Here is a 13,681-nt window from a genome sequence, read left to right as displayed (position 1 = left end):
GTTACTGCTTTGTACGATTTCTTTTCTTATTTGTGCATTGAAATCTCTTAACATTTTTACCTCGTACCCTGTCACTAGCAGGACTTCGCAACTTGTTCTAAAACTGCTAAAATCATAAAAAAATTCAGACATCATGTTTCCGTGCTTTTTATGATTTTATATTTTGTGATTTAAGAATCGAAAAAGTAACTAATTTGTGCCCAATTTCTTTCTATATTTGCAGATTCTCTGGATTCGAAGAATGCTCGGAATTCTCTGGAGTTATGAGTTTTTGAGGCTCTCAGATTTTATGTGAATCCTTAAAATTTTAATACTCTATTACATTCTTCTCTTTGAATACTTTAGATTCTCGAAATCTTTCAGAATCATTCATATTTAGATCATTCAAAGGCTTGTAGTAATATTTTGCGGATTTCCAAATATCTGGACTTTTAGTCGTGCAAATTGGACAATTTTTGGGTTATAAAGTTGAAATTTTCAGAAGTTACTAGTTTCGGTCTTTTTATTAGACACACCAAATTACAAAATTGTCCACACGCTGAAAAGTTCCAAAAATTTAAACCGACGTCAGGGAGACAGTGCCATTTTTTCTCAAAACCTTTTATTTAATCCCGTAAATTTGGCAATTTTGGGGTTATTGACTCGAAAATTTCTGGATTTGCTAAATTAGATCTCTTTATTAGACACGCAAAATTACAAATTTGTAACTTCACACAATGAAAAATAAAAAAAAATTATTCCAGGATTTAAGGGAAAAAGTCACAATTTTATACAAAACTTTCTATGTAGTCTTGCAAATTGAGCAATTTTTGAGTTATTGAGTTGAAATTTTCAGGATTTACTAGTTTTGATCTCTTTATTAGACAAGCAAAATTACAAAATTGTAACTTTACACGATGAAAAATGTTTTTTATTTGATTTCAGACTCAAGGAAAAAAGTGAAAATTTTATACAAAACTTTCTCTGTAGTCCGGCAAAATAGACAATTTTTGGGTTATAAAGTGGACAATTTTAAGAATTACTAGGTTTAATCTATTAGACACGCCAAATTATAAAATTGTAACTAATTTTTATTCCAGGATCAAGGAAAAAGTGCTAATTTTAGACAAAACTTTCTATGTAGTTCTGTATATTGGACAATTTTTAGATTAGAGAATTAAAATTTTTAGAATTTACTAGTTTCGGTCTTTTTATTAGGCACACTAAATTTCAAAATTGTAAGTCTACACGATGAAAAGTTACATAAATGTATACCGGCGTCGAGGAGCCATTTTTTTTCAAAACCTTTTATTTAGTCCCGTCAATTGGGCGATTTTCGGGTTAATGAGTTGAAATTTGCAGGATTTACTAGTTTTGATTTCTTTAAAAGACACGCAAAATTGCAAAATTGTAACATCACACAATGAGAAATAAAAATTTTTTATTCCAGGATGCGGGGAAACGCAGCAATTTTATAAAAATATTTCGAAGTTAGACATTTTTTGAGTTGTGGAGTTAAAATTTTCAATATTTACTAAATAGCTTAGATCTCCGCGGTAAACACATCAAATTACAAAAACATAACTCCACAACATAAAAAGTTTAAAAATTTATACCCACATCAGATCCTATTAGGTTTTATTTTCCATAAATAATTAAGTAATTAAAAATGTAAAAGTTATTGGCATATTTGAAATGTGTTAGTTTTATAATTTGTTTAGATTCTTCTCTCGATTTTTTCGATTTATGAGATTTAGATCCATCCTAAGAATTTAATAAAAAAATAATAAGAAGGAGCGATGTTAATTCTCCAATAAATAAATAAATAATAAAATTGAAAGCTCCAAAGTCTAAAGAATGGAAAATGAAGAGCGACATAAATTCGATTTGATTTTATTATCGACATTTGAAATGTGTATATCTCTTTTGGAATGTTTGAATTTTTAGATTGTTCACTTTGTCTTTAGATTGCTCAGATGCACTTTGAACAATTTACTTTTTGTTGTATTCCTCCAGATTCAAACGACAACTACATCAAGTCATTTTCCTTACCCCGAATTTGCATTTCCTGCAGAAATCGTAAAGCAAAAACGTAGTAACACCTAATTAAAATTCCCCAGATTAAGCATAAAAACTGTCCTGTAATATAAAACATTTACTAATTTATCGAACGTTGCAGATTTTGAGTTCGACCTGGACTCCTAATTACTTACCTCTGAAACTAAATAGAAAAATCTTTTCAACCCTCTGGATAAATTTCTAGGAGTAATTATACTGGGATTTCGCCTGAACTTAGTCTCCACCTTCAAAATGTATTGATTAGCCCAATTAATAATAGCTCGTAGGCGTTGCAGCAATTTTCCGGTTGTTTATTTCAAAACAGGCAGGAACCTCTCAGTCCATCGTATGGAAAGCAGTTCCTGGGCCGCTTTCAGAGGACACTAAATAATAGCCCCCATTTGACTTCCGGACATGTGGGATTCTTGTCGTTCATCTTCCTGTTATTGAACTCATGTTAACTCTTAAAATGTTTGGTTATTTATCGTAGAAATAGATTTTTCCTTAGGTAACTCTAGTAAACTAGCAATCATGTTTTGGATTTATGTTGTGAATTATATTTGTCCCAAGATTACATTACCATTATCTCGGAAGCCGCAAGGAAGAAGGATGGCGCGCAAGAACGGTTCGTATCGCTTCACGGACGTTATTGCTCTCCAGGCTTTAAAGAGTGTTATCTTCTCCAACGTAGATGCATTGTCACATGATTCAGGTTTTTACTTGCAAGGAGAAAAACTTGGAGTAAATGAAAGTGGTTTATTGGATTTTATTAAAAAATTGTCAACATCAACGTTTACTCTGTTCGGTATCTACAGTGTGACACCACAGGTATCTAAAATACATGCTAATGGGAAGTTACGCTATTTGCCCTCCTGTGGTTTACTAAACAAATTAATATTACCAACTCACATGTGTGCTCTAGTATAAATTTAACATATACAAACAGTCTATATCTTGGAGTAGGTTGATACAAGATAAGTCTCAACATTAGGGTCGAATTTTAACGGTGTTCTTTCTGATACAATTACGCTAAAATCAAAAGTTAATAAAATAATCGCATCAAACAACCCCCCAAATATCTCAAAAAGCATTACCTCAAACCCCAAATGAACCTGAGTTATCCAGGCATAAATTTGATTAAGATATTTGGAGGGAGTTTGATGTTTAGTTATAAATTCCAAACAAAATTCCACAAAGAAATTGAAAGAAACTTTGCTAATCATTCCGATAAATATATTCGGAAGTCTAGGCTATTTAACCTCCCCGAATGGAAAGGTATTCATGAGTTTTCACCGCTCTACTCTCCCCAGTTTTCGGCTTTAATTTTTCATCAGTGTACTCGCAACGCTGTAATTTTCTGCTCATTTACTCAATGTACAATGCTGGAATAAAATTTATTGTTTTCTGCATAATTTAAGTCTTTGCTTGGGTGGCAATTATTATCCAAAAACGAATTGAGTTTTTAATATTCAAACTTTTGTCACATAAAGTGTTCCAACGATGCGAGAACTGGGTGATAAAGACTTAAAGATATTGGAACGCGATTTTTATGGAGTCATAGAGGGTCGTAATAGCCTTTTAAACTAGGAACATACTACTTTCGATGGTTACATTACAATTCCGAAAAATGATGAAAATCATTGAGGGTACTAAAAACTTTCAGACTTGGAAACTCAATCTTTGGTAAGAAAAATATAGTTCTGATGGTGTTCTATTTCTACATTGGCACTTAAACAAACGTTCTCGTGTTACGCAGACTTGGTATTATCTTAAGACATTATCGCAGAACAAGCGATCCAAATTGCAATATCGAAGTCCCGAACTACTTCATTGTCAATAACATTTCGGAAGTTATGGACTTGCAACAACTCTATTATTCCTTGCATAATATGAGGAATTCTGTCCTCATGACCGTGGTAACAGGTTGTCTTCTGTGTATTGCTAATTTTGAATAGTACAATGACCGGAAACTCTTAATTTGATTACAATACAAAGTTTAGCTTTGGGTTCCTCGGCCTGTAATTTTTATGATTAAAAACTCTAGAAAATCACCCAAAGCTACTTTCAGCGAACGGAAAATGAAAGAATGAAGGATGCAATGCTCCGGGAAAGTTTAATGGAATTATTTTCTAAGAGATACGTTTCTGGACTTGATTCTTTAATTTTAAAGGAAATTGTTATTATTTTTGGCTGCTTTGTGGAAAGATTTCCACTTACGTTCACAACCAAAGAATTTTCTGGAAGCTTAGGAGCCAACTGGAAGGTGATAAGATTTTTCATTAGCTCAGTCAATCACACTGTGATTTTGGCCTAGAACGCGTTATTGGCTTTCTTGAAACTGGAAGTTTTGATCAATTTCGTTAAAAATATGGATGTAATAGAAATCAGTGAATTTCAGTCTCGTATTAAAATTATTTAATTTTATTAATTCCCATTTTCTTGATGATTAATTGGCTTATGCGTCTAAAACAGTTTTGTCTCATTTTTTGTTGCAATGTCAGTCAAAAAAAATATTGCAAATTTATCCTCAAATTTATCTTAGCAATGCTAAGTTCTAAAAATTTTCGTTCTAAAATTTTCAAATTCGACACATTTAATAAAAGTTTACAACCTTAAAATTTTATTGTTTTAGCACTCCACTGGGTAAATCACATTTCCTTTTCCTCCCAAAATTTTAAATTTCAAAAATTTATTTAATAATAATAATTTTATTGTTATTATGACATTAAAAGGAAAAAAGTTTTAATAAAAAATTTCAATTTTTCGTTTGTATTCTAAAATTTTCTTTTTGTCACAGCCAATATAAATGTTTACCACCTATAAATTTCATTTTTTAACGTTAGAAACACCAAAACGATGGGATTTAATACATACAAAACTTTCAAAAGTTCCTTTTCTGTTGTATACATATAATTTGTATTTTTTTTAAGTCATTTATGTTTTTAAAATACAAATTTTTTTATTTAAATTTTATTTATTTTTTTTATTTCTACAAAAGAATATAACACTGCTGCAGCGCTGAAAACAAGTGTGCCGCCTTTTGATAAACGTGAATTTTACTAAAATAAGAAACGCCAACTCTCATAATTCAACAAATTCTTATTTATTTTGATTTAAAACTGTGAGAGTAAAAAATTTTTAATAAAAATATGTTAAAATTGCAATGTTTCTAAACTATGCAATTTTGGATACATAATTTTTCTGTACTTTTTAAACTGCTTATTTAATGTGCCTATTAAAAAATTAAACAAAATCTTAAATCTGTAGTTAATATCGTAGATGGCGTCGAAAACAAGTCGAAATGTGCCGTCTTTTAACGCACGTGAAGTCTACTAATATAAGAAACGTCAACTGTCAAAATTTCACACTGTTGATAGTTTTTTTCAGTTTCACTGCGTGGTTTTAAAGTAACTGAATCGAATTCTGTGTCCGATTTTGTCAATTTGATTCCGAAAATCGGACTTTCAACACTTTACTTTCGTCCATAATTTATTATTAAAATAATTAACCTTAAAACTTGACGCTGCAAAACTGTTCAGCATTCGGGAAAAGCGGCCGGTTCAATTTTTTTGTTTTCTAGAGCGCACTGAATGTTATATTCTTTTATAAGAAGCCTGTATAATGTTATGTTTAATTTAGCTCATTTCATACAATTCAAACTTCTTAATTATATGAAATTTTTAAGGTAAAGAGCTGAAAGTACCGAAGTGTTATTCTAAAGAATATAATAGAATTTTTCATTTATTAAATTTAAAAATTTAAAAATTAATTTTTCTAAATCTGCAGCTTTGGGTCTGTAATGTTCTATATTTGCTCACTTAAGAAACAGAGCAAGATTATTAAATGTGCTAAATTTCAAAGACAAAGATGTGAAAACACGAGTGATGGCACTGAAAACAAATTCAGATTTTTAAAAGGTTTTTTTTTAATTTTCACTTTAACTGGAATTTTACTATTTTTTGCGCTAAATAAAAAAAATTGTTTTAAACATTTTAAACATTTTTTTTGTTTGTTAGACTATTTAGAATCAAATTCTGCAGATATATTTTGGCGGATTAGATATTATAAAAACACGCGACTGAACAGTTATCAAAAGAAGACTTAAAGCAAAAAACCTTTTGAAGTTGAGAAGTTTTGAGTACACGTTAAATATTAGTACACCTAATTAGCTGGTTTCGAAGGATTGGAAGTCTTTAGTTTGAGTGATACTCCGTAATAAGTTGTGTCTGAACAAAATTGTTTATCGATCGATTCTTTGATCAGATTGTAATAGCATAAACGCCCCACTAGGCGTGTTTAGTAGATAATACAAAAATCCATCATTTTGAATAAGACAGGTTTTAATAATTTCTAGTGCGTGCAATAAATCAATTTTTGTAACAGCTTCGAAATATTCCATTTAACTTTTTTGATTAACACGTTAATCGAATCAAAAATGTTTCGTACGTGATTCTTTGGAATTCCATCGCAATAATTAACTGCGGAATTATGCGCCAACTAAACGCAACAAAATTTAATTTCCAACTGATTATAATAATCCGAATTAATTCGTGATGAAGTTGCACATATTACAACAATGACATTCAAATGATTAATAAATCGAGTTTCACTTGAAATTCTAGATAAACAAATATCCAATAAAGTAATCAAATATGGTTTTACTTCGCGAAGACCTTTGTAATCCCCTCACAAATCATTCTGTTTACTTTAATAACGAAATTTTTGCAACACCTTGTTATTTGAATTCGAAATTATGAACCCCCGAGGCTGTGTTATGTGTATGTTTACTAATGAGTAAAAACAACCCACACAAATGCAACCTTTAACAAAGGCCGTTAATAGAAATAATGTTTACGCAACAAAAATCCCACGAACCGGTGGAAATTGTAATTTGACGAGCCGTTGCAACAATTTCTTCTATTCATCGGAGCTCGGAATAAATCCTTTTTTGATATGTAGTATCAACAATGGGAAAAATTTTATTACATTTGTTTCAGGTGAGTGGTTCGGTAGTGCATTCGACTGTGATTTACCTCAAAGATGCTTTTACTTTTATTGTTTTTGTACACGCTCTGCTGGAGGAATATTGACGCTGTAATTACACTAAAATTGAGTTACTTCTCTTTTAAATAATTTTTGCAGGGCGTCGTCGAATCGATACTTTTGCTATTCAGGGACACATTACACGTTTTGCTAAGTTAGTAACGACTAAATTTGATTAAAGTTTAGGCTTTGAGGTGTAACTAGTGAATTAAGTTTTCACAAGCATTACATTTTTTGCCCGAACTTGGACCATAAATTCGAGAGTCCATCAAATCAATTCAAACAGATCGACGCACTTGGTTACATTAATAGCATAAAATACTTATGTGGACTTGCCTGCATTACGAGATTAGTGCAGTTTCCATCATTTTAGTGCACTGAAACTACAATATCGATTAAATCAATGCTCTTTGTAGTCGCTATGAATTCGAGCTTCTGGTTACATTAAGAGCGCAGAAGGTGAATTGAATTCGTGCTAGGTGAGACTTTATTCAGTTTTGACGCTACAAGGGAATATTTTGTGTTATTCATGAACATTTAAATTACGGAATTTGCAAAGTTGTTTTATTTCGATTATGCTCAACGCAATGTGAAAGCTGCAACAAATTTTAAACATATTCAATTTAAATAAATGGGTTTTTATTAATCTGCGATTTCATCAGATACGGGGTGTAGAATGCAACAAACTGTTGTTTTGTAGAATATATTAATATTAAAATTCGTTCTACACTAAAATTTACAAATTTTGGCCAAAACATTTAGGTACTGGAGGAGTGGGCAGGCAGCCTTAGGGATACAGAAATATTTATTCTTCTAATTAACTTCTAATTTCCAATAAAAAAAAATACTGACTTTATAGAAACTCGTTTGAAAATTTCTAAACAGTTTTGATTTCTTTGAAGATATTTTTTGTAGTGTCCAGATCCCTTAATTTTTTTGGATACCCTGGATTTTTCCATTTTATCTCCATTGTTCCAAATGTTAATATTTTCTTTTTTATAAAATTTAGACAATTCAAATTTTAATGATTTGGTGTTTTAGGTCATCGAACATTAGTTCAAAGTTTTTTAAAGTTATTTCAATTTCGTTCCATAAATTTATCAGATTGATTTATTGTAAAATTTTCAGTTTTCTAGTTTTTCTATGTATGTAAACGTACCTACTCTTCAACAATATTTAAAACAAAAAATTTTAGATTTGTCATATTGATATTAGACTCTCAGTCCCTCAGATGTTAGTTCATTTTAGATTTTTATGTTCTAAATTGTTCAGATTTTTGTGGTCTTTTGGATTATTCACATTATTTCAGGAAACTATTACAATTTTTTATTTTTATTAGAATTCAAAATTTTATTTAAATTCTAAGAAAACTGTCAACAAATTTTGGGAAAAATTTTGGAAAAAACTTGTACTAGAGAAGTGGAAAGTAATTTCTAAAGCAAAAACATAATAATGATTTAAAATCTGAAGTCCGTTTTGCTCCATCAGGTCCGGGATTCAGAAATATTATAGATAAATAAGCTTTCCAAAGACCTATAAAACTCATCGTTAGGTTTAGTACCTCTCATAATAAATTTTGAAAAATTGATCTCATACCCCAAATAAAAATCACAACTTTGCATACAACTCAAGAGTTCTTAAACCGATTTTTCCATTCTAATGCACTCTTGAAAAGACAGTTGCTTGATTTATCGAAAAACTGCAATTTTGTCAGAATTCGAATAATTTTTTTTTACAAAATTTTCTAAACAACAATTTTTTTTCCAAAAACTACTCCATATTTTTTGTTATGTAACTTCTAAATGGCAAGAGATAATATATAATGTGTTGAGCACCGCGTAAAAACGTAAGAAACAGATTTTCAAAATTGTTCGTTTTTTAAAATTTTCATCAATTTTTCTAAAATATCTCGACAAAAATCTAATTTTCCCGGCAACTCCTCCAGTTCGTTAGAAAGCTTATTTAATTACCTTTTCAGTAATGTATTACAAAGATTCATAATTTTACAAGTTGTTAAGCAAAAATCAAAAAATCAAAAACTGACGCAATTTACCTACTCAAAAAAAAAATATCATATTACAAATATCTCTAATTCCTGACCTGAAGCGAAATGGGCTATGGATTCAAAATCAGGCGGCAATTTTACTTTAGAAAAAACTTTCTACTGCTCTGTCCAAATTTTTACAATGTTCAGATTTTGTTTAAATTATTCATTTTAACTTTTCGGTTTTTCAAACTTTTCTTTTTTTATTTTTTTCATGCTCCGTTTTTTGCAAATGAATTTTAAGTAATTCCTGACAGTATAAAATCACATTTTTTTCAGTATCTAATCAGTTGAAAAATTTGGAAACTAAACTCCAAAGCTAGTAGATTTTTTTTTATTTTTTAAGACATCTGACGCGATTTACGCGCATCTTCAAAAAATTTAAATTTCTTTTTTTTGTCATAGTGACCGATTTAAACGTAATATTTCCTAATTCAAAATACCAAAGCTGCAAAAGGTCGAACACTGTTAAAAAAAATTGAATGAGTTCGGTGAAACTTCAATATCCTGAAGGACTAACGAATCGACAGGATTTGAAAAGTTTCAAGTATTTTATACATTCGAGGATCTTAACAGTTTCCAGCATCTGCGAAAAGATTAAGACCAAAGAGAAGCATCTAAAAAACATTTTAAAGAAAACAAGTGAAAAGCTTTATAATTATCTTATAAACTTTCAATTTTTGAATATTTAATCTTTCTAATTAGACAGTCATGACAGAAATTGATTAAGACTGTCTACTTCTTTGTACAAAACCGTGTTAATGTTTTAAGTGGTCACAATCCGCACAATATAATAAATTGAATATAAAGTAAGTGTAAATTCAATGATAGGGAAAACAATGTCCTTTGTTGTCGCCTTTATTGTCCAGTTGAGTCCAGTTCAGATAAGTAAAATTCGACACTAATAATAAGTTAGTTGATTGGCATGGAAAACGTTTGGAAGTGTCCTCAGTTAGTAAATGCTAGTTATTGATCGTGGAGTTTATATACATCGCTGAGGATAGAAAAATCTATTTAAATGGAATGTCATTACCCTGTGATTGAGTTTATCTATTAGTATCAGTTTTGAAGGAAAAAATGTAATAAAATCACTAAACGACAGATGGTTCTCCTTCGTAACCTTCGTCTGGACTTTCAGTTAGCGCTTCATTGGCAGCTTCGTTCGTCGAGTTGATTGCATTTGAATCAATCTTGGTCTCATCTTCCGTTTGAGCACTGACACATCTCGTCGGTGGTAATCTGGCATCCTGGAGCATGTCATGCGTGTGATTATTAACCATGTGTAGATTTGCGGGGACACAAGCAGGCCACTGCACTGTACAGAATGGAAGCGATGATGGAGCAATGTCATTTGACGGCAGCGGATAGCCATCAGCCGTGTAACGGACATCAGTATGGTAATGATCGTAGAGGGATGACGAGAGGGCGAGAAACTCCGCTTCCTGAGAGTATCTCGTAACAGATTGTCGTTTGAGCCTATTGCAAGGCAGCGTTCTGTAGTAGTTGGCTGATTGATTGGGTACTTTGGGTAATCCGTAATCGATGGGGTATCCTTCTGCATCGACCCATCGAACATCCATCGTGCACCCATCGTAAATTTGGGGTAAACAAGCGTCTTCGCGATGACACTCGTTAATGAGGTCGGGGTTTTGCTCGGGATGATAAGACGTGGTGAGTTGATTAGCGGTGACAACCGGGTGATCATCGCGAGGATAAACCGTCATTTCCTCGTTATTCCCGGGGACTTCCTCGCTTTTTAGAGTCTCCTGGTATTGCAACGCGTCCTTGTTTCTTTTTTCTTGTCGTTTACATCGTTGCCGACAACGCACAATCGATACGACGATGACGGAGATTAGAACAAGTCCTAAAGCGACGGCCACGATCGCGACACCTACGAGATACTCAAAAGGAAACGAAACGATAATCACAATCGGATCTTCTTTAATAATTATCTTGATTGTAAAATTCGATTGCGATGTTCCAGCGGCGTTTTCGGCATTACAGATAAATGTACCATTGTCTTCGGAGTTGGCGTTATAGATGAACAGTTCGCTGCGCTTGTTCTCTGCACCCTCCTCCACGAAGTAAATCAAGTGTATTCCCGGGGCAACGATGGTATTGTTCTGCAGGATCTGCCCTCGGAACCACCACGAAACTGAAGCTTCCGGTACAGAATGCACGTGACATTGCAGAGATACGTTCTTCCCTTCGGCCAGTTCGAGATAAAATGTCGTGGGGGAGACGTCTGGAAGGCAGGCGAGCTCCGAAACCGGTATCGATTTAATGGCGCGGTTTGCCAACCGGGGAGGACCACGGCAACTCGGCTCCACGGAGATGGGAACGTTCGAATTTTTCAACCAAACGTGAAGATCTTTGATGTGGCAGTCGCACTCCCAGGGATTCCCGCGCAGCTCGACTCCTTTTAAATTTAACGGAAGTGTTTCGGGACCGTGTATTGTTTTCAAGTTGTTGTCATCTAGAAGCAGCCACTCCAGGCTGTGGAGGCCTTGAAAAGCACCCTCTTCTATTTCCACTAGCTTGCAATTGTGTAGCTCCAACGTGTTGAGAAATGACAGATGATTGAAAGCGAGTCTTTTTAAAACCGTTAAAGGGTTTGAACTCAACGTTAATCTCATTAGGGAGGGACAGTCCACGAACGAGCTTGTAGGCACGCTTTCCAGAGAATTTTCTGATAAATCCAACTCGACCAAGTTCGTTAAGCCCTTGAAAGTTTGCTCGTTTATTATTTTTATTTGACAATTCGACAAATAAATTCTCTGCAAGTTAATCAGTTGTTTGTTGCTGAATAGTTCACTAGGAAGATTGCTCATAAAATTGCCAGAAAAATCCAGCACTTGAGTGCCCGGGTCTAGTCCGTCGGGGATGTCCAACAAACCTTTGCCGCTACAGATCACAGTCTGCTTTCCATTTTTCCATTTGCACGAACAGGAAACTGGGCAGGCTCTTGTGAATTTCAACAGAATTCCGGCCAACACCAACGTCGGCCAATAAGTGGACATCATCTTCCATCACTTTATCCTGAAACAACAATTTACAAGTTAGTCAACTCTAAAACGACTATTCGATGTGAAAAAAACTCAATCTACTCTTATGTTTACGACGTTTCTCGTCCATTTCTCGATAAAAACTCTTAAAATGCAATCTTCCCATTCTCTTGTATCAACGATGGCACAGTCGGGCACCTTCCCTAATTCGATGAAAGCTTCTCCAGGGGCACCTTTGTGATTTTCCTGAACGATAATCTCCCTAATCGAATACTCTATTCAGTATTCCCGACTTAAATAAAAATCAAATACTGCTCTTATTCTCCGAATTTAATAGCTTCCATTGAGTCACAACAAAACCCGACGTTGTAACTCCCTGGCTTAACCGAATTACAATTTATGTTTTATAACAATTACAAGACATTACTTGAATGTTAATTATTTACTTAGTGGGAATAGTCACAAAACTGTGGTCGAAGGGTCAAGCAAAAGCTTTGTTAACATTCAAAACGGGTCATCATCGCTTAAATAACTGAAAATCCGCACTACAAAACAGAGGGATTACAAAAATTACATTTTCTAATTAACCGTGTTGTGTCAACAGTTGAAACTTGCCTCTGTTTTACTATCTTTAATGAAATGGAAACGAAGAGGGATGACTTCAAACAAACTGATAAATTAGGCAATCTGATAAAGTTTACATCATGTGTGTGTACAACAGTTCCCCTTCAAACCTAATCACCTATTCGTAACAAGCCGGTGCGACGTTGACAAACTGTATTATTGTACTTGCTGTTATGGCAAACCGCTGTTTAATCATTTTTGTCTGTTTGTGGTTTCGTCTGCGAGAGACGCTGAAAAAACGACTCTTCTCTTTTCGCCTTTTAATATCGTCAAAAGGGGAATCAGATGTGCTGACCCGGCGCCTCCGCCATTCTTTGCAAAAAATCAGCCTTTTGTTTTATGCATCCACATTCTTTTGTCTGTTAATTGTAGGTGGGAATAAAGAACAAATTTCACAAAAGATGAAGTTTTGTTCAAATTTGTTAATACGTCGAATAGTTAGGGAAGTCGCAAAATATAGAGAAGATAAATCAACAATTTTTGGTAGGTGTCAAGATTAATTAACTGTAACTCTGGTAATTTTAATGGCAAAGCAACTGAATTGAGGGATTTTACTAATTTAGACTGGCTTATTAAGTGTGGTAAATTACAAATTTTTATAGGATGAAAGAGGCAAATTTTAGAAAGTTGTATATTTTGGGTGAACTGAAAACTGCAAACAATTTTTTTTTAGTTGTGACTCTAGTAATGTTACCACCAAAGCAACTAAATTGGAAAAGGTTATTAAATTAAACTTATTTATTGACTGTTAAATTGTAAAATTAAAGACCAAAAAAAAATTTTGGAATACATTTTTTCGTTTGAGGAGAAATTTCAAATAATTAACGGCTTGTAACTTGAAAATTTTAACGCTACAGAATTCATTTTTACGGAGAGCTACTTATTAAATGTGTAAAATTGCAAAATTTTAGGTTAAACAATTTTTCAT

The 13,681-nt window shown here is 32.9% G+C and overlaps 1 protein-coding gene across 1 annotated transcript in view; it reads right to left on the bottom strand.

Moving 5' to 3' along the window:
* Positions 1 to 2,779: 2,779 nt before the first annotated feature.
* The window catches only part of LOC148170514 (uncharacterized), a 51,951-nt gene continuing 41,049 nt past the window's right edge, over positions 2,780 to 13,681 (bottom strand). Inside the window, exon 2 of the mRNA XM_088043075.1 lies at positions 2,780 to 12,163. Within this exon, the coding sequence (XP_087899201.1) occupies positions 10,216 to 12,147 (1,932 nt within the window). The 5' untranslated portion in view covers positions 12,148 to 12,163 and the 3' untranslated portion in view covers positions 2,780 to 10,215. The remainder of the gene's footprint in view (positions 12,164 to 13,681) is intronic.

This window comes from Gnatocerus cornutus, chromosome 8 (genome assembly GCF_029298725.1).
Source record: "Gnatocerus cornutus isolate USDA-ARS CGAHR chromosome 8, icGnaCorn1.1, whole genome shotgun sequence".
NCBI lineage: Eukaryota > Metazoa > Arthropoda > Insecta > Coleoptera > Tenebrionidae > Gnatocerus > Gnatocerus cornutus.
The sequence above is the reverse complement of the archived record's forward strand: the minus strand, read 5'-3'. Positions and strand labels throughout refer to the sequence as shown.